The sequence below is a fragment of the Lithobates pipiens genome, unplaced genomic scaffold (assembly GCF_037356315.1).
Source record: "Lithobates pipiens isolate NorthernLeopardFrog02 unplaced genomic scaffold, aLitPip1_a1.2 Scaffold_13, whole genome shotgun sequence".
Taxonomy (NCBI): Eukaryota; Metazoa; Chordata; class Amphibia; order Anura; family Ranidae; genus Lithobates; species Lithobates pipiens.
Window position 1 is genome coordinate 136,647,976 of NW_027507718.1, and position 26,468 is coordinate 136,674,443.

General features: G+C 45.0%; 1 protein-coding gene across 1 annotated transcript in view; it reads left to right on the plus strand.

Annotated features, from left to right (window-relative positions):
- The window catches only part of HCN2 (hyperpolarization activated cyclic nucleotide gated potassium and sodium channel 2), a 206,062-nt gene that overhangs the window by 59,028 nt on the left and 120,566 nt on the right, over positions 1-26,468 (plus strand). Inside the window, exon 2 of the mRNA XM_077475629.1 lies at positions 3,171-3,594. Coding sequence (XP_077331755.1) covers positions 3,171-3,594 — 424 coding nt within the window. The remainder of the gene's footprint in view (positions 1-3,170; positions 3,595-26,468) is intronic.

The window sequence follows — 26,468 nt, forward strand, 5'->3', positions numbered from 1 at the left end:
TCCATGAAAAATAATGGTACCGCTTTCAGCACCAAAAATATAAAATAATCATACCACCAGGGAGGTTAAGCAATGTCTCCAGTCTCTTATCTGCTGGATCCTTAAACACCTGAACATTGTCTACTGGACAAGTAAGACTTTTATTCAGAGACAAAACGGCTGCATCTACTGCTGGCAAACTCCAATATATATATATATTTTTTTTTTTTTTAGTAAGTTTCTCCTCCATAGGATAAATTTGAGAGAATCTTTTAGGAGGCATTAAAGAGGAAGTAAACCCTTTCAGACCACTTTGACCTACAGGTAAGCCTAGATTAAGGCTTACCTGTAAGTCCAAGCAATATCTCCTAAACCTATATGGTTTAGGAGATATTTGCCCGAAAATGGGCACCGCTGTCTACGGCGCATGCGCCGTAGACAGTGGCGCGCAGGCGCACTAAATGCGGCAAGTCCAAGAATGGATTTGCCTAATTTGTCGACTCCCGTGCGCATGCGCGGGAGTGATGTCATCGCGGCTTCGCCACTGTCATTCGTCGGAGCTGCGAGACGCCACCAGCAAGATGGATGCGGCGGACTACAGGGGACAGCGGCGACTTCGCTGGCTCCTGTGTCAGGTAAGTGATACATAATGAGCTACTATGCGATGCATAGTAGTCCATTATGCTTTACCTTTGCAGGGAAAAAAAGAGGAAGTAAACCCATCAGGGTTTACTTCCTCTTTAAAGGCCTATCTGCATGATCCCAGTCAGCATAAGTTGTTCCAGCAACGGGTGCATAGGAAAAGCATGTGAACCCTGAGGAGGCTTCATTGAACCCAAAGATTTTATAACAAAAACGCACTGTTTCAGTGAGTAATTGAACTAACAACCTTTGTGGCTGTGAAGCTGAAACTGAATCCTCTAGGATAGAGTCCTCAAATGAGGAACCATCCTCCTGCCCCTCTAGTGGGCCCCCCAGGGGCACACCTGAGTTATCTACCCACTCCTGATCCGCAGATGCCGAGTCCAGGGCAGGGGAAGGGGATCTTTTGTGTTTCCTCCCAACCTGGGAAGAGGATGCTAGCCTGCACCGTGAGAAAGCGTGTACGCCTATCCACGTGCACGCCGGCAGCGCCGAGCTCCACCCCATTGTGACGACCTCTCAATCCAGAAACTGTGACGGAGGAGCACTTTGCGCATGGTGGCACAGCAGCAATCCGGGGGGGGGGGGGTGGAAGGGGGTGAGTACGCTGATGCCTGGATTAGCCCCTTACGAGTAGCTGCTGACAGGAGCCTAGGAAACAGACCCTCTACGAGTACTGCTTTACATAGGGACTAGTATGAGATGTTTAACACTACATATGTTAAAAACATCCTCTAGTGGTTGAAATTCTAAATGCAGACAAGACAACATCTACTTAAAGAAGTCCATAGGAATGTCCCAGGATCTTCTTAACTTGCCATTCCCGCCGCAAGGTACAAACTGGAATACTCAGTCACCCAATCTTCACCCATCACGGTGGGTTGCAGTCATGCCATTCCCTTTTTAATGTAGGGTCCACTGCCTTGGACCCGTATAGCGCCCTTCCAGAACAAAACCCATGGTATGAGAATGTGACCAGGGCACTGGATCCCAGGGCCCAGCTCTCTTAAAGTTCTTCCTTACCGAGGCTCAGGTACCATTCACTTTAGCCTTTTGATTGGGGCCTTTGAATGGATCCGATTGTGCAGTTCCTTGACCCTGCAAGCCTTCCTAGGGAACTTCTGTAGCACACATCTTAACCATGACCAACACCTTAGACACTGGCAAAAAAAAACTGAGGTACTCCCTGTGTGGGGAGGGTTTCCATAGGGAGGGGGACTTCCTGTCTGTAATTTTATGCCAGTGTTCTTCACCTGAAGGTGGCGTATAACCCATACAGTTATTACTGGTGCTCTGTGTCCCATGAGGTACGAAAAAGAAATTGTCAGTCCATACTAGGACTTGTAAGGTTTAAGGGATAAAACATGGGGAAATGTGCGACTTTGTGCATATGTTTTTGTTTTGCCCTGATGTACAATTTAAGGCCTTATGCACATGAATGTATTAGAATTTTCCTATTGATGATGGATCTTTCTGCCAGGAGATGGCAGAAAAATCAAGGAAAAAAATTGCTTGTTTTGGTTCCTAATTATGAACATTTATGCATCCCTTTTTACAGGTGTATAAGTTGAACATAAACTCATTCTACTGGCTAGAATATTAATCTGTTCTGGCCAATGGAATACATTTACTTGTATATGCAAGTAAATGATGCCCAGACGTTGCTCTCCAAATGCAGCTTTGCTCCCTTTTTTATGCCTCTAAATCAGGGGTTTCCAACCATTCTGAATAAAGGGGCTAATTAACTGTCCTTCAGTCTTAAGGAGGGCCAGACTAGGGCCAATGGGGGTCAAAAATGTCCAAGTTTCCAGTTGGAGTAAATGATACCCCATCATTGATGTCAGTGTAAAAATAGTGCCCCGTTGTTGGTGCCAGTGCAATGAATTCTGCCCCATCGATGTCTGTGGGAGGAATAGTGCCTCAGTGTTGGTGTCTGTGGGTGGGATGGTGTCTCATTTTTGGTGTCAGTGGAAGGAATAGTGTCGCATCGCTGGTATCAGTGGAAGGAATTGTGCCACGTCGTTGGTATCGGTGGAAAGAATTTATGCCACGTTGGTGTTGGTGGGTGGACTAGTGCCCCAAAGGCCAGAAAGGCAAGCAAACGGCTGCAGTTTGAAGACTTCTGCGCTAAATTCTACAATTAAAAAAATACGGATCTAAATGATTAACATGTACAGCCATAGAGGGTAACCTAGAACTGCATATAAAGGCCAATTTTACACTTGCTTAGCAGCCCCTTTGTATGCCCATGTGCATGAGGCTTAATTCGGTACAGATTTCCTTTAAGCAGCTGCAGATGCTCAGGCAGGGAGAAGGCAGTTTCTAAGTAATGGGTGGCAGGAAAAAAGTCTGCTACTATTTTCACTATCCATGCTTCTTGTTCTGTATTAAAAAGGTGTATGTAACCCTGTCTGATTCTTGGTGCAATACCAATATTGCCATTCTATGTTTTGGAGTAATTGCTCTTGCAAGTTGATAAATGTAAACCAGAAATAAAGGGGCCTTTTCCATTTGCTCACTCTAATTTTTATTTTATTTTTGTTCCATAGGTTTTACTGGGACTTCACAATGCTGCTCTTTATGGTGGGGAACCTAATTATCATTCCTGTGGGAATCACCTTCTTCAAGGATGAAACTACCACACCATGGATCGTATTTAATGTGGTGTCGGACACCTTCTTTCTCATGGATTTGGTTCTGAACTTCCGAACTGGTATTGTTATTGAGGACAACACCGAGATTATCTTGGATCCACAAAAAATCAAGCGCAAATATCTGCGCACATGGTTCGTGGTGGACTTTGTGTCCTCCATCCCTGTGGATTATATATTTCTTATTGTAGAAAAGGGCATCGACTCTGAAGTGTATAAGACAGCCCGGGCTTTAAGAATTGTGAGGTTCACCAAGATACTCAGCCTTCTGAGGTTACTTCGACTTTCCAGACTTATTCGGTACATTCATCAATGGGAAGAGGTTAGTATGGTTCACCAGAAATCGCTAAGATTCTATTATGAGAAAGGTAAATTTGGAGATGTCAATAGCCAGTTTTACTGTAGGGTTACTTTCTTTATCGTACATCGTGGGACAGAGCACTAACTGGGTTATATGCCACCTATAGGTGAATGGACACTGGCAAACCAAACAGACAGGAAGTCCTCCCTTATATATCCCCCCTCCTACACAGGAAGTACCTCCCAGTTTTTTCGCCAGTGTCTTCAAGGTGATGGTCACGGTTTGAAGAAGCTCTCCATGAGCTAGCTAAGATGTCCTGGAACAGATTCTAAAGGATTTAAAAGGGCTATATAATCGGATCTATCCAAACGGTGATGCACTAAAATGGATGGTACCCGAACCTCGTTATTCAAGAAGTTTATGAGGTATTGCCTGTAATGTGACCCTTTGGGCACTGGACCCTGGGAGATCCCTTGGTAAGAAATAAAACATCCCAAAGGAGTTCCCGGCAGGGTGCTTTTACAGGTCCAAGGGAGTGGCCCCATATTAAGGGGTACCCGGTCCTTGAAGGTCCTAGAGACAGAGACCCGCCATGATGGGGAAGATTGGAATCTAGCTTTTATGCTGAATCCTGTGGTGGGACTGGTAAGTGTTTTTAAAATAACCTAACACTTGTGAAACCCTAAATTGTATTTTAAGTCGTCTCTTACCTTTTTTTTTTCTTTTTTGGAACCACCACACCACCCCCCCCCCCCCCCCCCCAAAAAAAAATAGGTATAATTTTTTCTATCCACCAGGGCAGTGTTGTGTGGACAGCTGCACTTCTCTGTGGAGCTTCCAGCCAGGTTGATTCTATCAGGAGGCGGGCGATTCTTTAGGATTTCCCCACCCGTGCATCTGGTTCTCACGCCAGCGCCTTCGGTGGCCCTTTTCTGCTTGTTTATGGTCAGAGGGGGCGTGCACGTGGGAACGGCCGGAAAAAGGAGGAGCATGAGAGTGGCACAGAATGCCGGACATGCTTTGTAGGGGCAGAAGCAGCCATATTAGGAGTGGTCCCAAACCCTAGGCTTCAGTAAGCAGGCTGGAGGGGACACAGAGCAGTGTCAGCTGGGCACGTGAGTCACTGTGGGTGGATGGACCAGGGCACCACAGGTCCTGTAAAAGCTGTAATACTTACAAGAGTGGTTAAAGTGCATAAAGGTGGGGTTATTTTTACCTTTAAAAATATTTTGTCTCGGGCATGTCTTCCCGGAAGAGGAGTGGGGGGAGGGGGAAGGAGGAAGGGGTGCAAATGGACCACCATCAGTATTGGAGGATCAGTATTGGAGGATGTTAGCCTCGCATCTGCTGCGTTTAAATCTGAAAGACCTGAGGCAACTGACCAGTCTGAGTCATTACGGTTCGCAGGCATTGTAGCAACAGCTAATGCTTCTGCCTCAACCTACATTACAAAAGACGACTTGGCATCAGCTTTAGCTGGGCTACAGGGGAAAATAGCTGGTATGATTGCTTCAGTTTCCCAAGGGGGAAAGAAACGGATAGATCCCCTTCACCTAAGCCCCCACCTGCATTGGAACAGGATTGGGCAGAGGATGTGGAGGTAGTGGCAGTGAATGACTTGAAGGAAGTTCAGGCCAAAGATTCCACTTCCGAGGAGTCGGGTTCTGAAGAACCATTTTCAACCTCTCAATGCCAGAGACTGCTAATCCAGTCCCTCACAGAGATGGTCCGATCAGGTTTCAAATTACCACCTGTGGAGGTCCCTGAAGTTTCCTTTTCTTCTTTAGGACAGAGTTTACAGGCTTTTCCCTTGCATCCGTTACTAGAGCAGGTCATGTATGCTGACTGGGATCACCCGGATAAGCTGTTTATTCCTCCTAAGAGGTTTGCACTTTTGTACCCTTTGGAAGAAAAAAATAAATAAAAAATGGAGCATGCCATCTGTGGACGCAGCCATTTCTTCTGTAAATAAGTCTCGCCTGTCCTGTAGATAATGCCCTGGTGTTTAAGGATCCAGCCCATAAGAAATTGGAGTCTTTATTAAAAACTAAAATTGCTATTTCCGGGTCTGCTGTACAACTGGCAGTAGCAGCTATAGGTATCTGTCAGTCTTTAAAGGACCAAGTGAAGTGGTTAACTAAGACTGTTCCTGATCAAGGGGTACCTGTGGAGGATTTGTCAGAATTACCTCGGGCCTTATGTTTCGCGGTGGATGCCCTTAAAGATCCCAAACAGATGTCTCGGTTGGCCCTGCTATCAGTACATATGCCTTGGATTCTTTGGTTAAAGAGCTGGGCTGCGGAGTCACCCTGCAAAAAATGACTAGCTGGTTTTCTCTTTCATGGGGAACGACTGTTTGTAGAGGATCTCGATAAATGCCCATCAATGTTTTGGAGATTCGGGCAGCTTGCTTGTCTCTAAGCTTCTGGACTCCAAGGCTACATGGATGTCCTGTGAGAGTCCAGTCGGACTGCCATGGCTGTGGCATATATCAATCACGAGGGGGGCACCAGGAGTCGAGAGCCCAGAAGGAAGTAGATCGCATGCTGACTTGGGCAGAAAGATATTTTGTTCCATCCCTATCAGCAGTGTTTATCCCAGGAGTGGAGAATTGGCAGATGGACTTTGAGTTCTTTGCATCAATCTGCCGCCGATAGGGGGAGTGGGGGGGGGGGGTTGGTTTGCCAGTGTCCATTCACCTATAGGGGGCATATAACCAAGTTAATTATGGCTGCTCTTTGTCCCGTGATGTACTCCAAGAAAAGGATTTTACAGGTAAGCTATAGTAAAAAATCCTAGTTTTCTTAAAGTATTTTTAATCTCAATACTAAAAATTTCAGATATTGCAGCAACCAGCCCATAGTGAATTTAAACATGCTTGGGACAAACCTAGCTCTATACTTAACAACAACAACAAAAAAGGGACATATTTGATAGATACTGTCACTCTTTTATGTTTATATTGTGGCTGAATTTCGTTTTATCAGACTTTTTTTCCTTTGGTGAACTTGCCAGTTAACTCTCTTCCTGTCCTAGAGTGACCATTCTTATGCACAGTACTGTATCTATTGAGGAGAACACCTTAGCAATAGAAGTCTGTCAGGACTATATATTCTTCTTCTTCTTATCTTCCTAACAGGGCAGAGGTGAACTGTAGTTGACAATGGGAAATGGGAACAGTGCTGCTGATATAGGCTCAAAAGATTTGTGTCATAGGAGATATGAGAGATGCAGGTAGGAGAAAACGCTCAATGGTAAATTTTAAAGGGAAGTTTGGGTTTAAAAAAAAAAAAAAAAAAAAAAAAAATCCTGATCATGTGGACAGGATATTTTCAGAGCCTGGACTGGCTCTGTGGCGTCACCCAACAGCTGGACCCGTGGCGGCTCCTGCGTGCATGCGCAGGCGTGACGTCATTGCGGCTCTGGCAAATCACAGCGCCGGAGCCCACAAACCCATAAATAACTCCAGATGACATGTCACATCGGTGTACAGGGACCGCTGCACCAGCTTCGTTCTAAGGTAAGTGTTTATATATATATATATATATATATATATATATATATATATATATATATATATATATATATATATATATATATATATATATATATATAAACACTTACCTTAGAACGAAGCTGGTGCAGCGGTCCCTGTACACCGATTTTATATATAATATTTTTTTTTACAATCACTTTAACACTGTCTACTATACAGCGTACAGTCCTTTCAACTACACCATATCTGTAACCTGTGGTCACCTTTGTCCTGCCTGTCCTCTTTCTTACTATTTTCCAATCCAACAGAAAGGAGAACTGACAGCTGCAGACCAAAGGAGCAGAGCTGTGGTAGTCATCGGGACCAAAGGAAGAGCAGAAGAGTGTGCAATGATTCTGGCTCCAGCTAGCTGATCAGAGCTGCTGAGCATATAGGGCGGCATGCCATCCTGTGGGTCTGGCAGCTTCAGTGTTACCCTGGGTCATTTAGTGGCACAATTTTGCTGCCCTGGTGGGTTGTCATTCAAAAGAATGAGGCAGTCTGCAGGATATACTGCCTGCTGTTTATGACATTCACACTCCTCTCCTGCCCAATACTGTCCACTCTGATAACCTCTCGCATGGTTCTACAACTAGCATGCTTTTAGAAGTCTACTATAAAAGCAATGGATGAAAATGAAATGGTTATCAACAAGCCTGTAGATATCCCAATTTAATGCGAGATGTTTGTGGCTTGAGAAGACGGAAGCTTGCAGCAATAAATGAATTAATGTACATGCTAACCACCCTACATTAGACAGTGTAACTAATGAATTATTGAAAGGCAGACTGTTCTGTGTAGAGCTATTAATAGCAATTTCAGTTGATATGACCCACTGCAAGGTAGAAAATAGTCTGATTCTGAATTGTCTAACTTTCTGGTTAGTCACCTGACATTAAAGGGGTTGTAAAGGTAAATGTTTTTTCACCTTAATGCATTCTATGCATTAAGGTGAAAAAACATTTGACACTGCTGGCGCCCCCAGCCCCCCCGTTTTACTTACCTGACCCCTCGAAAATCCCGCGCTCGCCCCCGCCGTCCTCTTCATCGCTCAGCCTTGCCACTGATTGGCTGGAGTGGATGGATGGAAAGCAGCGCAGCCATTGGCTCGCGCTGCTGTCAATCACATCCACTGACGCGGAGCGCCGGGGGGCGGGGCCGTGTGATACAGCGAGCGGCTATAGCCGCCAGCTGTGTCACGGGAGCACGCCCGCAGGTGCTTCTCACCATGTGAGGGAGCTCATATGAACGTGAGAAGTACCTGCGGGAGGAAGCAGAGACACCTGCCGAGGGACCCCCAAAAGAGCAGGTTCGGGGCCACTCTGTGCAAAACACAGTGGAGCTAAGTATAACATGTTTGTTATGTAAAAAAAAAATGTTTACTTTACAATCCCTTTAATCTAATTCTTCACTAAAGTTCATTGACTGAACCTAGAGGATTTTAATTTGGGCTCAGTAAATCTGAGCACTGGCCCCATACAGTACTACAGTTATCGTTTATACAACTGTTGAAGTGTTTTAAAAAAAAATAAAAAATCTGAAAACAAAAGTGCAACATGTACATGATCAAGACTGATTATAACAAAGTGTATATAATTACGACAAAAATAAAAGACAAAAAACATGACTTTAAACGGTGCATAAAAGGTCCCACAAACTTCAACAGTTGTCCATGTATAATTATCCAACAGTCCAGATATATCTTCCGGGAATACTAGAGAAGACGTGCATGTGCACGATGCGTGTTGGGACAAGTGCTGACATCGCTTCCACTTTTGGGACTGGCTGCCATTTTAGTAAATGTCCCCACATTTTAGATTTACACTCTGCTATACCTGTAAAATTTTGTGCATGGATTTAATGAATGGATGGAAGCTGATTTTATGAATAAATTATGACACTATATTCCTTTTTCCTGTGGTTCCAGTGTAGTGAGTGTTCCTGCTAGACTTGATATATCGGTGGGGCTGTCGGCCCCCTGTGCAAGTGGCGGAATCCCATGCAGATGGATTCCTGTTCTGTGATGCCCTGTCTTTGCTAAAAACTCTGTCTGCTGCCTTTCTTATACAGCTTAATAGCTGGTGAGTAAGGATGAGCTCAGGCATGCTCGCATACTCCACATGCAGAGCCCGCTAGGAAGTCGGCGCAGCGCTGCGCTAATCACATACAGTGAGACATTTCCCGATCTCTGCAGCCGTGTATCGGGGCAATGTCTCACTGCCTGTGATTAGCACAGCGCTGTGCCGGCTTCCTGGTGGGCTCTGCACGTGGAGTATGCGAGCATGCCTGAGCTCATCCTTACTGGTGAGTGTGAAAAGGTGGTGGTTTGGAGCAACACGTGCTGATCTATTTGGACTGTTGGATGAATGCTACACAGAGACAACTGTTGGAGTTATTATTTACCACTAAGAAGAATCACATGTTTGCAGGACTTTTTTTTTTATACACTTTTTACAGTCACGTTTTTGTTTGGTTATTTTTGTCATAAGTTTATAAGTTACACTTTGTTTTTTGATTATAAGGTTGCTCTATTCATTCTTAAATCACTTAGGTGCTGCACTTTGGTTATCACGTTTTTTGTTTCTTGGGATTTGTACACTTACCTCACTTGCAAGCGGCATAAATATTCTCTTTTTCCCTAGCGCTGACTAATATTTATGAGTATTCACAAATAATGTCAGATCTCGTAACATGCCAGCAAGCTGATCACCTGCTGATTTTGTTTTGTTCCAGCATGTTCTAACATGTTTCAAAAACCACAACCCATACACCATTATAATGGGCTCCTTACTTTTCCAAACCAGTTTAGATTTTAATTAATGTGGCCTTATCTCTTGTTTAACCATACAGTCGGATGACATTTCCTTGACTGCATTCTGTCCGTCCTCCCATTACAAGGATATTTCCTATTGCAGGCCTTTGATAAAAACAATCATGCTGTTCCCAAAGCTGTGAGTTACACCATGGCCACAGCTGGCTTTTCACTTTCCCTGGAGCCTTGCCATGCAGTACTGCTTGTACACAGTTTTTTTTTTTTTTTTTTTTTGTCCATAGTGTATAACAGAGAACCATTCTTGCAAGCCTGAAACAGACTGGTCATGTGATCTGAGGTCTGTAATGGGGACTATATTCTTGTGAAGGGAGCGCAATAAAGGACAGGCAAGGCAAAATTATCTGAATGTGTATCATTCAGGGATGACTGGCTTCTAGATAGTGAATTATTTAGCCTTATTTGAACCTTGATGACCCCCTGTGTTTTATTGAGGTAAAAATACCTCTGACACACCTGCAGCAAGCCAAGGTAATTTCGAACATAATTATAGTTTATTGATAGCAGTTTAGACAGTTTTATGGAACTAGAGAGAGGTTTTTATGCAATATTGCATTGATTGGTGATAAATGGGGAGTACTAGGAATGGTCATGGGTGGGTAGTGGGGGTCCCCCAGGGTTCTGTGCTGGGACCAATCCTATTTAACTTGCTCATAAAGGACCTGGAGGATGGGGTAAATGGTTCAATATCTGTATTTGTGGACGATACTAAGCAGGGCAATCGCTTCTCTGCAGGATGTCGAAACCTTGCACAAAGATCTGAACAAATTAATGGAGTGGGCAACTACATGACAAAGCAGGTTTGATAAAATAATGCTTTTGGGTGGCAAAAATATGAATGCAATCTATACACTGGGGGGAGAACCTCTGGGGGAATTTAGGATGGAAAAGGACCTGGGGGTCCTAGTAGATAGGCTCAGCAATGGCATGCAATGCCAAGCTGCTGCTAACAAAGTAAACAGAATATTGGCATGCATTAAAAAGAGGGTCAACTCCAGAGATATAACGGTAATTCTCCAGCTCTACAAGACTAGTCCAGCCTCACTTAGATTATGCTGTCCAGTTCTGGGCACCAGTCCTCAGGAAGGATGTACTGGAAATGGAGCGAGTACAAAGAAAGGCAAGAAATCTAATAAAGGGTCTGGAGGATATTAGTTATGAGGAAAGGTTGCTAACACTGAACTGAATCTCTCTGGAGAAGAGATGCTTGAGAGGGGATGTGATTTCAATTTACAAATACCATACTGGTGACCCCACAATAGGGATAAAACTTTTTTGCGGAAGGGAATTTAACAAGACTCATGGCCACTCATTAAAATTAGAAGAAAAAAGGTTTAACCTTAAAGTATGTAGAGGGTTCTTTACCGTAAGAGCCGCAAGGATGTGAAATTCCCTTCCACAGGCGGTGGTATCAGCAGGGAGCATTGATGGTTTCAAAAACTATTAGATAATCACTTGAACGACTACAACATACAGGGATATACAGAGTAATACTGACATATCTCGCACATAGGTTGGACTTGTGTCTTTTTTTCAACCTCACTATGTTTAGAGATCTATTTGTTAAACGGTTTGAGAGAAGGCCTTGCTTAAAAAAAAAAAAAAGAAAAAAAAAAAAAAATCACAAAATTAAAACTATGGCCTGCATTGTAGGTGTTTGTCTCACATACATACAAAAAAAAAGTCTAGCATTGTTTTACACAAGGTATTCAGTGATAAAATGTAACTGTATATGCCATTAATGGTACTCTTGTATTTCATTTGGGTACCCATTATTGTTTTACAGAAAGCAGTAATAAAGTGGGCTTGAAAGAGTAGATAGATTTGGACAGCATTAAGGCATTTTATTGTGTGCTGCTGGTTCTTCTTTTTTTTTCTTGTGACTTGTGTTTAGGACGTGGATGACCCCCTGGCCGAAATATTTTATTTTTATTTTTTTATTTTTTTTGAGCAGATTTTGGTTAACCCAAGCAGAAAGTTGTGCAGGCAGTGGGCAAGAAGATGTTTTATTGGAATGTGGTAATTAAAACAGAAGCTCATAAAGAAGCTACCTAGTGTTAGTCTAGACACAAAAATGTGTGTCAGGAGTGGGAATGGTGTGGTGTATATAATCCTGATTGCTAATACCACAGTGGTTATCTAATCAGGAGACAAGATGGCACAAGCAGATACTGTAATGAACCCACTGGAAGACTGTTTGTGTAGTCTTCCTGTATAAGTGAGCCATAAGGCCCCATATATCACCCAGAACTGAAATAACAAAAAATATTTTGTAGCAAATGGATAAGAGATCCTGAAAATTTTTATATTTTTTTTATTCTTTTATATGTTGCATTTTCAGTTTCGATGGTGACGTTTTATGGCTATGAACTGACTATGCTGTGTTCATTGTCATTGGCAATCTAATAACTGAATTTATGTATTTTTTTAATTTGATGGCAATTACTTTAGTAATTATAAACCTAAGATTATTTTTAAACTTCTATATATACGTACAAGGCAGTGGTGTCCAACCAATTGACCTTCCTGGGCCACATTCGAAGAAGAGGAATTGTTTTGGGCCACACATAAATTTATACTAACTAAAGAATAGCTGTGTGATCACTGATATAGATAATGTACCTACCTGAGTAAGAACTTCAATGTTTTGTAATTTTTTTTTTTTTATTATTATTATTACAAGGCCTCATGCACACTGGATGTTTTTACAGCTCCTGTATTTGGCTTCAGACAATTTATTTTCTGTAGCCAATAAACTCCACAGCATGTTATCCCATGTGTCCATACACACATAGGCTGTTGTCAGCAATTTTTGGCAGGGACGGTTTCTGGCTCGAAAAAACCCCAAAACTTGTGGGTTTTGAGAGGAGTTTTTCAGCTGTATAACTGCTCCAACTCTGGAAAAAAACTGAAACGGCTAAAAAACACATCTATTCAGTGTTTATCAGGGTTTTGGAGCCCTAAGCTTTTACGGGAGTATAGTTTTGCTAAAAAGGCGGAACCCCCGCTTTAACTGAAACAAACACTTCAACTAAGGTGAGATTGTGGAAGACCGTTAAATGTCACAGGTCCTATACCATGGCAAGACTGAGTACAGCAACAAGACACAAGGTAGTTATACTGCATCGGCGATGTCTCTCCTAGGCAAAGATTTCAAAGCAGACTGGGGTTTCAAGATGTGCTGTTCATGCTCTTTTGAAGAAGCACAAAGAAACGGTCAAGGTTGAGGACTATAGACGCAGTGGTCAGTCAAGGAAACTTAATGCAGCAGATGTAAAATACATCATACTTTAATTTCCTTTGACATCGAAAAATGTCCATCAGTGCAGAACTAGCAGAAAGCAATGGGACCCAGGTGCACCCATTTACTGTCTGGGGAATTATGGCCAGAAGTGGTCTTCATAGAAGAATAGTGACTAAAAAGCCATACCTCCTGAAGTGAAAACAAGGCTAAGCGACTCGGCTATGCACAAAATCGTAGAAACTGTAGTGGAGAAAATGGCAGTAGGTGCTCTGGACTGAGGAGTCAAAATTTTTTTTTTTTTGTTTACAAATGTTTTTATTAAGGGAATAAAGACAAGTATATGAAAAAGATATAAAGCGTACATTAATCCGCATTGAGAATAGCATATAAAGTTAGAAACAATGTACCTACAATACGTTCTCTGACTAGAGTGATGAACTCAATATTACAATGTAAAATAGTATATCATTGAAATGTACTCCATGAAAAAAAAGAAAGGGGGGGGGGGGGGAACGGAAGGGAAAAATTAAAAAAAGAAAAACCAAAAACCAAAAACACAACCACAAGCGAGTGCAACCAGGTACGTTTTTTATCTCTCCAGCTGGTAGACAGGGTGCCAAACTTACTGCCTTTGACCCCAAGACCTACTGATCAAAAAGACGACCATGAGGCCCACTTTCTTTCAAAGATAGGCATGGTATCCATTAGCGTGTGATGTATTCTTTCCATAAGCTTAATCGCCTCCATGCGTCTAAGAACCTGTTCCCACGGGACCGATGGTGATCTCCAATGTAAAGCTATTGTCCAGTGAACCGCACTGAAAAGTGTGTGGGCTAGTTTCTGGGCCGGAGGGGCTAGTTCCGGGATGTCCACGTACAAGAGGCCCACCTGGCAAGTGATCCCTATCCGCGTTCCTGTGGACTGGAAAGGAGTCAAAATTTTATTGAAATATTTGGCGGTAGCAGGAGGCAGTTTGTTCGCTGAAGGGCTGTAGAGTGCTACAATGAGTTTATGCGGGCAACAGTAAAGCATGGTGGCAGTTGCTTACAAATTTGAGGCTTACAAGTTTGCTTCTAAAAATTAAGTTGAAGATTTGGTCAGGATCAGTGGTGTCCTCAATGCTGAGAAATACAAGTTGGTACTTAAAATGTATGATATACTATCAGGGAGGTGTGTGATTGGCCTCAAATTTATTCTGCAGTAGAACAACATTAAACATACAGCCAATGTCATTGAGAATTAGATTCAGCATAAAGAACAACATGTTGTCCTGGAAGTGATGGTTTGGCCCCCACAGTGCCCTGATCTTGACATCTACTCTATCTGAGATTACATGAAGAGACAGAAGAATTTGAGACAGCCTACATCCACAAACGACTTAAATGACTTATTTGCACTTTATGGGTATTTATTGTACATTTAAGTGCTGCTATCTTATTATCATTCATATTTATTAGTTGTTGTCAAAGTGACTGCATACAATGGGGGTTATTTACTAAAGGTAAATCCACTTTGCACTGCAAGTGCACTTGGAAGTAAAGACACTGTATATCCGAGGGGGACATGCAAGGAAAAAAAAAAAAAAAGCATTTTGGCTTGCACAAGATTGCATGATAAAATCAGCAGAGCTTCCACTCATTTCAGATCTACCCCTTAGATTCAGAGCGACTGCACTTCCAAGTGCACTTTCAGTGCAGATTTAAGTGCACTTGCAGTGTAAAGTGGATTTACCTTTTTTAAATAACCCCCAATGTCTCCACCTGGGAACCAACCTTCTTTGATGTTTCACCACTCCTGGCTTGCTCACAACAATAGGGGAAGATTGCAATTAACTGCAGGGTTGTCAGCCTGCTGTGAGAGCTCCTTCAGTTAGTAGTTGGGCTGCCTATTTAATAAGCAACCCAACAACCAACTGAGGATGCTCAGATTACATTCTGAAAAGGTTTTTGCTAATTCTGAAGCAGCTGCTCAGCCTGCAGCACTTGTTTTAACTGGCAGGATCTCCTGGTGAGGCCTGATGCTAAACATACCAAAAATAGATTGCTTTTACTTATTGTTTAAAACCTCTCTGAGTCTGGCTTGCTAGGAGAACTAATAGACACTGTCATCTTTCAGTTTTTTATTGGCTCCACTTAAAGGGGTTTCAGGAAAACTGAGTCCCACAACAACGTTCTATTTAGTGCCAGCAATTGAAGATTGAGTCAAGAGTCTTTGTGAACTCTAGAACCATGACATCTATTTGGAAAACACAAATGCGCAGCTCTTTCTGCAGTCAAGGTATATTTCATTACCGTCATGCAGTTAGAAGAGAAATGTGATCAGCACCTCTGTATAGCATTGCAAAGGTCTAAGAGGTGCATGCGCAAAGCCATCTGAGCGAGACATACTGTGTTAGCGCTCTGCACTTACCGGAACCTGACAGCCACGTATATATGAGTCACGCCCTGCTACAACTTCGCCAGTAGCTTCAGCTCCTTTCTATGGCATACAAGAATGAACTGCGATGATGTATAGCGGCACGTAATCAAAACTGAAGCCGAAAGCGATCCAGGAAGCGCGGGCCTCGTTTTAAGTTGGCAGGGGCACCGCCATCTTCCGGATCATAACTGCCACATGCATCAAAGCTGAACAGGCTTCTGGCAGCCACACAGCGGTGAATCAGAATTCTGGATGACCCTCGTAGCCTTACAAAGTGACTCGTCCTGGTCTGACATGCTTAGTCAGTTTGAGTGGGTTCTCAATAAGGCTCTGAAAAACGCCTCAGACACCATAACTGACAGGCTCACACAAGAGATTGGTGAGGCGGGTCACCGCACCTCTGTTCTAGAACAAAGTGTAGATGAACTGTATTTCCTCACTAATAACCACAAGGAAGAAATGGAGACCCTCCGTGAGGGAAACGCATCCCTCTACACCCGCTTTGAGGACTTTGAGAACAGGGCCAGGAGATCAAACCTCCATGTCTGAGGGAACCCTGAGACCATAGTGGACCTCCAATCCACCATTACAGTGCTCTTCCAGGAACTAGCCCCATCGATTAACATAAAATGGACAGAATCCACAGATCCCTGGCCTCTCGTAAAGAAGATGGACCCTCCAGGGAAATGGTCCTAAAACTGCATTACTTGCGCACCAAGGAACAATTCATGGAAGCATCTCGCAACAAAGAATCCCTGACATTCCAAGGCCACCTGCCACTGCGGTTTTGCATTCACAAAGGGTATGGTGACCTGACACCTCCCAAGCTGGGGGGAACCAGAACACCAATAGTACAATAAGTTTCGCTTGATATCTTCTAAGTATACTGAGTTTTAATATGAACGTTAAGCAAATTTACCTTTAAACTCCAGCAGTGGGTTTAGACACCACCCCTTACCCTACCCTTAAATGGTGCTTACAACCACTGGTAAAAGAAGAAATCCCCTGTGTGGTGGACTTTTTTTTTTTTTTTTTACAACCACTGGTGGTAGTTGGCTGCTACCTAACCTGCGCCTACAATGAATGTTTTGACGCTCAACGTACAAGGCCTCAATTCTTCCTCAAAATGAATTCTGTTCGTTCTCAGTGCTTTCGGCTCATGTGGTTTGTTTACAGGCGACACACTTCACCACCCAAAATTTTTTGGGTGCCAATACACACAAGTATATACAGTCCTGGCCTCAACTAAGGCATTTGACTCATAACCCTGGTCATAGCTCGACTCCATTCCACACAATTGGGGGCTCGGGACGCATTTCCTGCAATGGATTGCTATGCATCTTACTCAGGCTTACATTCCAACTCCTTCCCCATAGAAAGAGGTACCCACCAAGGCTGTCCTCTTTCCCCACTTCTTTTTGCTCTGGCAATAGAATGGATCAGCAAGGCTAGGGGGTTTGAACGCGAACATACAAGGTCTACAATCAGGAGGTCAACAGTTTTTTTTTAAACTTTTCTTATTGGTTGACTATGATATTCCTCACTTCAACCCTTATTTCTGCTCCCAATTTGGTGGACACTCTCTCCAATTATGGACAAGTGTCTGGCCTTTATAATAAACCTACAAACCTCAAAAGCCTTAAACCTCTCCCTATTGCCTAGCCTACAGACCCATTTAAGTGAAATCCTTCCGTTTACCTGGACAACCACCCATATCTCCTACTTGGGAATAAAGCTTACTGCAAACCTGGAATAACTCTACGCAGCCAACTAACCTCCTATGCTAAAACAACTCGCCAATCTAATGACAAACTGGTCTTCTCGACCATTGGTATGGATGGGCAGAATCACAGTGATCAGTCTATCCTTGTCAAAATCCCATACCTTTTTTAGCGTTCTGCCAGTACTGGTTCCATCATACTACCTATGTATCCTACAACGCAGGGCTTCCCAATTCATTTTGGGCAAACGCAAACCCCCGTCTGCCTAACCCTATACACTCCCCACATCTGAGGCGGATTTGGTGCACGCAAATTTACAAAATACTGCTATGTTGCTCAGCTGCCTAAGTATCAAGCCACTAAGGAACCCCATTATGGGTAGCACTAGAATCCGTTGACTGTGACCCTCTCGACATAGCAAATATGCTATGGCTAGCACCTGCACAGAGTTGATTGATCACCAAACATGGTCTTTCTGTATGGGACAGGCTTAAAATGCGCTTTGGCCTCCAATCTCTCCACAGTTCCCTCCTCTTCTTCCTCCGTAATCCCAGGCTTTTACCCAGCCTGGTCCTCTCTGACCTCCTGGGCTTGATCAAATGCAGGCCTGATACGCGCCCATAATTATTTCACCTCTTCAACAATCACTCCCTTTTCCCTTGCTTCGCAAATCCCATAATCTTCCAGCAACAGAAACCTTTAGATATCTACAGATCAAACATTTTCTGACCCAAAACATGCCACCCCCAGGTTTTTCCTCCTTTTGAATGTGCATATAAATCTGATCCTCACAGACGCGGACTTATCTCTGACTTATACGCTCAGCTACTATCACATACAATACCAACGCTTCACAAACAAATGGGAGAATGACCTTCAAGGGATTGTAAAGTTAAAAAATTTTTTTTTTAAATAACAAACATGTTATACTTGCCTCCACTGTGCAGCTTGTTTTGCACAGAGTGGCCCCGAACCTGCTCTTCTGGGGTCCCTGTCTCTGCTTCTTCCCGCAGGTACTTCTCACGTTCATGCGAGCTCCCTCGCATGGTGAGAAGTACCTGCGAGCGCGCTCCCGTGATACAGCGAGCGGCTATAGCCGCCGGCTGTATCACACGGCCCCGCCCCCTGGTGCTCCGCGTCAGTGGATGTGATTGACAGCAAGGCGAGCCAATGGCTGCGTTGCTTTCCATCCATCCACTCCAGCCAATCAGCGGCCAGGCTGAGTGGTGAAGAGGAAGTCGGGGACGAGCGCGGGACTTTCCAGGGGTGAGGTAAGTAAAACGGGGGGCTGGGGGCGCAGGCACTGTCAGATGTTTTTTCACCTTAATGCATAGAATGCATTAAGGTGAAAAAACATTTACCTTTACAACCCCTTTAAAGAGGAAGTAAACCCTGGTGGGTTTTACTTCCTCTTTATTTCCCTGCAAAGTTAAAGCATAATGGACTACTATACATCGCACAGTAGCCCATTATGTATCACCTACCTGCAACAGAAGCCCGCAATGTCACCATTGCCTCCCACTAACATGGAGCATCCATCTTCTCCTCTCTTCCTTCTAGGGCCACTAACTCCGTCTCTATGACTGGCTGGAGTCACGCAACGTCATTCCTGCACATATTAGAAATGGCACAATGTGCCCTTTCTAAAGTGAACATGAACCGATCATTGGCGCTCAGCTTTTTTTGTAAATATCTCCTAAACTGTGGAGAATTAGGAGATATTTCCAGCACCTACAGGTAGGCCTTAATATAGGTTTACCTGTAGGTAAAGGTGGTTGTACAGGGTGTACAACCACTTTAACCTTCAGCTAGACCTAGCTGAATGGGCACAAATCTGGCAGGCAACCAATTCCGCATCACTGAACATAGTGGCCCTTGAAATCACATATCAGGTGCTCACCAGGTGATATCTGGTCCCTGCCAGGATCTCCAAATTCCTCCCCCAGTACCCTTCACACTGCTTCTGCAGCTGTAATGCACCAGGCACACATGTCCACATTTGGTGGGAATGCCCAAAACCTTGCACATTTTGATCATACGTGTTTGGGATCCTTTCCACCATGTTCAATACTACCTTACACCGGACCCAGCAGTCGCGCTCCTGAATAGAAAACCACTGGCTCTAAAGAACTGTCAGTTCAAACGCTTACTCTACATTACCACAGCAGCAAAACAAACTAGCAAAAGCATGGAAATCCACCTCACTATGTACGATGGTAGCGCAAGAAATGATCCATGTCAAAACTGAAGAGGTTATACTCTATAGTGTCCAAATTTGAGAAGCTTTGGAAACCATGCATCAATCACTGCCTACCTCCAGGCCTCAATAACTCGCTTTTGCTACCTTGAGGGTGGAACTGGACCCCTTCTAACCCTAACAGATTAGCAGATCTCCATCTAGCCCTTTTAAGGTCTTGGGGCAGATGCAACCTTTTGGTTTTGCAACCCCTGATCCCAATGTTGGATCCAAAAGCACTGAATTTATTAATTCAAGCTCGGAAATTCTATGTGGATTCATCCTGGTCTGTCATTACCTCCTTTTCATCGGGGAGACTTCCTAACCTCTGTGGACATCAATAACTCAGTCTTGCAGGTCTCGGGTCTCTTTTCAGTGCAACATTGTTGTCAATGCCTTGCTGTGGGTTCCCTGCACTTTTGGCTTGTGGTCCTGCCACTTGGCCTCTTATTCACCTAGGGTGTTTGCCAGTACTAGCCCTACTGCATTCTCCTGGTATTCACATTGTGGGAAAACTCTTATTGAGGCAGGTTCTGTCTGACAATGTGGACTTAAAGTGATTCTAAAGGTAATTGTTTTTATTATAACAAACATGTCATACTTGCCTGCTCTGTGCAAATGGTTTTGCACAGAGCAGACCAGATCCTCCAGCGATACCACATGTGTGACACTTTTCCACAGAGTGGTCACCTAGAGAGGCCCAACATGCAAATCTAATTTGACTATCTATTACACTTTTGTGATAGGCACTGTAGTGGCATGGATGAGCATGAATGGGCATGGATGAGCTGTGGATGGGTACGGAAGAGTGTGGCTGGGTAAGACTGAGTTTGGCTGGGTATGGCTGAGTATTTGTTGGCCCCCAGCCATTGAGGGGTTAGTTGTATCCTCCTGCTCAGCTCTCTGCCAGGCAGCTGTGGGCTTAAATCTGGGTGACGCTGTTGGCTCTGTTGATAATGATGATAGTGATATCTCCCCCCTCCTCCTCCGCTAGAGCTAAGTAGTGTCCTACTGAGTACTGATTTGACAGTTGCTTGGCTCCCTCCTGCTATGAAAGGCTGCATCAGTCTCCTCTCTGAGCTCCTTTCGTGAGTGATCTTTGTGGATAGCTGCAGGACACACACCCTTCTCTCATCCATCAGTGTCCTATAACTAGTCTGTCAGTCACAGGAGAGGAGGTGGTGACGACACAAATTTTTTGTGTGTCGGGTTTCTTCACTGTAGGAAATTGGAGAGGATTTTTGATGACTGGCTGCTCCTTTACTGACCAGACTGGGGGCAGATGGCTTCTATTGCTTTTTTTTTTTTTTTTAAATTGTAATTTTTATTGAGAGAATTATTTTTACAGAAAATGAAAGTACAGAACTGACAATATTCAAAGAAAATCTGGAGCATACCTTATTGGAGAGACTGATATAACCTCATGGTGACTACAGATATACAGTAGCAATGGAAGGATAAAAATAGATAACTAAAAGAAAACAAAGCAAAATAAAATGCAGAAAGGAAATAAACAACAGAAAAGTGTTACGTAAAACCTTATTAAAATAAAAAGGCTAAGAGACAACACATATGTCGTAATGCAGGGGTTGGGGTCTTGAGCAGGTGCTTCAATAACGTGACTAATATCTAACAAAAGAGGGCTACATACCACTATAAATTTCCTCAGGAGGTAAGGTAAGCTTCAAATGGCCGTTGGGCCAGCAGAAACAGACTTGAAGTACCGACAAGATACACAACATCGGGGAGCGAGAAGGTCAGGGAACACTAGGGGACGGACACCGACCGGGTGGCTAGGGGTACCAAGGGCACCTGTGGGAGCCCAAAAATCTAGGCATTCCAGGGGGCCCAAATCACGCCAAACCGGTCAATCCCATCCTCCACCATAGCCGTCAAATGTTCCATCCTGCGTATGTCCCCGACGGTTTGTATCAGCTGAGTCTGGGTTGGGGGCAGAGTAGACAACCAATTAGAGGGGATAGCTCTTTAAGCAGCACATAGGAAGCTAATTTATTAGCTGCCTTCCCCAACTCCGGGAAGGGAAGGCCTAGGAGAAGGTGGACAGGATCCAATGGAATGGGGGTGTCAAAAATTTGCTGGAGCATGTGAGAAACCATGGACCAGAAAGGAGTAATTAGAGCGCATTGCCAAAAGATATGATAATGCGTTCCCTTGGTCCTCCCACACCTCCAGCACATGGGAGAAAGAGAGGCGTCATACTGATGAATAACCTCGGGGGTCCTATACCAGAACAGTAGGACTTTATATGCTGTCTCTCTCTGTGCCACACATCTGGAAATTTTAGAGGTGGAGGACCAAATTCTGGACCATTGCGGGAGAGTGATTTGTTGATTAAGGAGCTGCGTCCATTTGTCCATGTAGGAGTGGGATAGGGCAGTGAGAGAGGACCTCTGCTGGAGTATATGGTAAATACTAGAGATAAGCTTTGCTTGGTAGGGACCCTGGGAGCAGAGCAGCTCAAAAGGCGTCGGTGTGGAGAGGGAGAGAGAGGGGGAAAGAGTTGAAAAGTAGTGAGTTATCTGGAGGTATGAATACCGCATGTGGTTTGGGAGTTGACTGTCAGTTTGGAGGGCCGAAAAGGGCTTAAGTTTACGCGTGACAGGGTGAACGAAGTGGCGGAGTTGGAACAATCCCTCTTTAGCCCAGGGAAACATACGAACATGCGATAGACTGTCAGGAACTAAAGGATTAAACAGCACATTAGAGAGGGGGGGACAGGGTGATGACAATGCAAATTTGGAAGAGCAGGAACGCCACAGTCTAAGCGTGAACAACATGGGACCCAGGCATAGATCCAGAAGCCCGGGGTCCCTCATTGTCCCTGGCGACCACGCCAAGGAGCAAGGATGGGTCGGATATAGGGAACCCATCTCAATCTCCGTCCAGCGATTCGGAGGTCTCAGGCAAGACCAAGACACTATCGGGCGCAAATTGAGATGCCAGATAGTATTTGTAGACGTCCGGTGCACCCATGCCCCCCTGATCTTTGGGGGCAAAAACCACCGAACCAGCCACTCTATGGGCCCTGCCATTCCAAATAAATTTCAAGAACCAGCGCTTAAGCAACTTAATCTGTGACATCTGGATGGGGACAGGCAAGGTTTCAAAATAATATAACAGTTTTGGCATGATGGACATTTTCAGCACATTAATTCGGCCTATCCAGGACAGGGGAAGGGAGGTCCATCGAGATAACATACTGTTGATAGACTTAAACAGAGGGATGTAATTGGTCGGGTAAAGGGCGGAGTAGGAAGTCGTTAGCTGAACCCCAAGATATTTGAGGGACGATGTGCACCATCGGTAGGGGAATGTATTTTGTAGACGCAGAAGTTCCTCCAGGGGAACATGGAGGGGGAGGGCCTCCCTCTTTGCCGTATTGACCTTATAGCCCGACAGGGAACTAAATTGAGTGAGTAGGGCATGCAGGGAAGGGAGGGAAATGTGGGGACTGGTTAGAGTAAGGAGGACGTCATCCGCAAATAAAGATAATTTATACTCCCTCTGCCGCATGGGCACCCCCTTGATATCAGGGTGAGATCTGATAGCCTCTGCCAGGGGCTCTAGGCAGAGTATAAAGAGGAGCGGGGAGAGAGGGCAACCCTGTCTCGTCCCGTTTGTCATAGGGAATGAGTGGGAGGTGAAGGACACTAATCGGACCTGGGAAGAGGGGTTGGAGTATAGGGATTGTAGCGCGGAGAGAAAGGGTCCCCGCAAGCCAAATCTAGTGAGGGTCGCGAACATGTAGGGCCAGCTTAACCGGTCAAACGCCTTTTGGGCGTCCAGACTGAGAATCAGGGCGGGGCGACGAACCCTGTTCAGCATGTCAATTAGGTCTATAGTTCGCCGGGTGTTGTCACCCGCATGCCTGGTTGGAACGAAGCCCACCTGGTCTCTGTCTATGAGCTTCGTCAGGAATTGGGACAAACGGTTTGCAAGGATTTTTGTAAATAGTTTGTAGTCTGAATTTAAAAGGGCTATAGGTCTGTAGTTGTCGTCTGGTAGGGTCGGGTCCTTGTCCTGTTTAGGAATGACCGTGATTGAAGGAGTGAAGAAAATGTTGGTGAGGTGACTTACCTAGAAGCAGCGAGTTATACAGGGTCACTAGATGAGGCGACAGGATGGGGAGGAAATGTTTGTAATAGGCGTATGGGAGGCCATCCGGACCTGGGGCTTTGTGGGAGGGGAGAGCCTTAACAGTGTTATCCACCTCATCCTCTGTAACGGGTGCGTTTAGTATATGCAGATCCGAATCTGACAACTGGGGGAGCTTCAGGCCCGACATGAACTCCTCAAAAGCAGCCAAATCAAAAGTTGGATGTTGTGCGGGGGTTAGGCAATTATAGAGTTTGTTATAGAAGTCGCCAAACACCTGGGTCATTGTCTGGGGGCAGAAAGTGGGGGACCCGTCAGGGAGTTTGATGTGGTCCGGGAAGGCGTGATAAGTCCTAGGGTTAAGTCTAGAAACCAACATCCTGTGGGGTTTATTCGAGTACTCATAGAACTTCTGTTTAGCCCACAGGATTGATTTGTCTACGTGAGACATGTCTAGGGATTTAATACGGTTCCGCAGGCCCGTGACCGTGCGCAGCCGATCCACCGTGGGGGAGCGCAACAGAGCCCTTTCTGCTCTGTGAAGTTCTAGGAGCAAGGAAGTTTTCAAGAGAGCTGCATCTTTTTTCCTTCGAGAACCGAGAGCAATACATTGCCCCCGGAAGAAGGCCTTGTGGGCCTCCCAGAGGGTGGATGGGCTGGGCACGGAGCCCTTGTTCAGGAGAAAATATTCGGTCAGGGCCGCCTCGAGTTTAGCATTGGTTTCAGGGTGCTTGAGCAGGGACTCGTTGAGTCTCCAGTGACATTTCTTGGGGAAAGCAGCAGATAGGCATAAATCTAGAGTCAAGGGGGCATGGTCCGACCAGGTTATCGCACCCAGGTCAGAGGACACTGCGTGAGATATCAAGGGGGCTGTAATAAAAAAATAATCCAAGCGAGAGAACATCTTGTGAGGAGGGGAGTAAAATGAGTATTGCCTACCCGAGGGATGTTTCAGCCGCCAAGCGTCGAACAAGTGGTGTGTACGAATAAGTTTCCTAAAGGAGGTAGCCAGGGTGTGAGAGGCCGGGGGAGGAGTGAGATTAAATAGAGATCGTCTGTCCCGGGCGGGAGAGAGCACAGCATTAAAGTCCCCCCCTAGAACTGTAAAGGGAGTGGAAAGCTTATGCAGACGTGCCAAGGCATCTGTGAGAAATTTCACCTGGCCTGAATTGGGGGCGTAGACGTTCATGATCGTCACAGGATTAGAGAGATAGGATCCCTGCAAAATAATATAACGACCATGAGGATCCACTTGAGAGGACCTAACCTGGAAAGGACATGAGTTTTTTATTAAAATTGCTACTCCAGCCTTCCCCGAGGGGTCCGATGCCACATAAGACACCGGAAAATGTTTAGATGCGAATCTAAAGGAGCCTCCGGCCTGGAAGTGCGTCTCTTGGACTAATATCACATCCGCGCCGGAGGCCCTAAACTCCCTCAAGGCCAGCCATCTCTTCCTGACGGAATTCAGGCCCTTTACGTTATAGAAGACCAGTTTCAAAGCCATGTCGCGTCGGGGCTGTCAGGCCAGTGAACTTGCAGGTCAAAGGGCGGAGGCCCAGACACAACACGGCTCAAAAGGGGGCCAGGGAGGGGCCCCAACCCGCCTATCAGCACATTATAATTAAAACAGATATTGCTTACAATAGAGTTAGTTGCAACATGGAAAGAAACACCCAAAGACATATATAGACATAGAATGCACATAGCAGTTATCGGCAAATGGATCAGAGGAAAAACCCCAATAAAAGCAATAAAATCAGAAAAATAAATGAAAAAAAAATAAAAAACAAAAAATAAGAACAAAAAATTAAAAATAAAAACCAAAACACCAAGAAGACATCAGAGCAATAATATGAAAAAAGGAAAAGACATATCAGTCCCCAAAAAAGGGGGTACGCGTGCAGGCCCAAAAAGGGGGCCACTGAACATAGTGATGCGGAGCAACCATAAGGCCAGGACTGCCTAAAAAAAACAAGAAAAATCAGCAAAAAAAAAACCTGAGAGAGTCAAACCCCTCAGGGGTCCTTGGCCGCAGCCCAAGGACTTGGTGGGGAGCATGGCAGTTCCCAACATGGAAGGGGGTCCGTGACGTCCCGCCCCGATGATCCAGAGAGGTCGGTGGCATAGTAAGGGCTCCTCATGTCCTCCGTAACAAAGTCAGTAGCTGAGGGAAGCAAACATAAACTGAAGTATAAAACAGAACCGTAGAAAAAACAGCCCAACTGGGATCTCTGAACTAGCGGTGGATCCACGCAGGGCCGAAAGCCAACCGTAGAGGCATACCTCACTCCACGGGGGGGGGGGGGGGGAGACCGTCAAGAAGGTCGCAACCCCCCGTGTGAGGCAACAAAAAGAAAAAAAAAGAATGAAGTGGGCAAATCCCGATGGGACCCCGACAGGTCTTCAGGTGGGGGGTCTGGAGCGTTGAGAGCGTTGGGGTGTGGAGTAGGCCCTTGATCCTCTTCCTCTCACCGGGTCCTAGACCCTGGGAGGAAGAGAGCTGTGTCTTGGGGTAGTCGGAGGAGCTTGGTCAAACTCTGCAGGGAGCGGGGGAAGGCCCAGCTTCTTGAGGAAAGCCTCCCCCTCCTGGGGGTCCCGCAGGGTGTGCTGGGCCCCCTCCATGGTGACACTCAAACGGAAGGGAAAGCCCCAATAATAAGGGACCTTGAGCTCCTGAAGGTGGGATGTGATGGGTCTAAGAGAGCGACGCTTGGCCAATGTGATGGGAGAAAGGTCACTAAACAGTTGAATCTTATCCCCCTTGTACTCGATGCTGGACCTGTTGCGTGTAG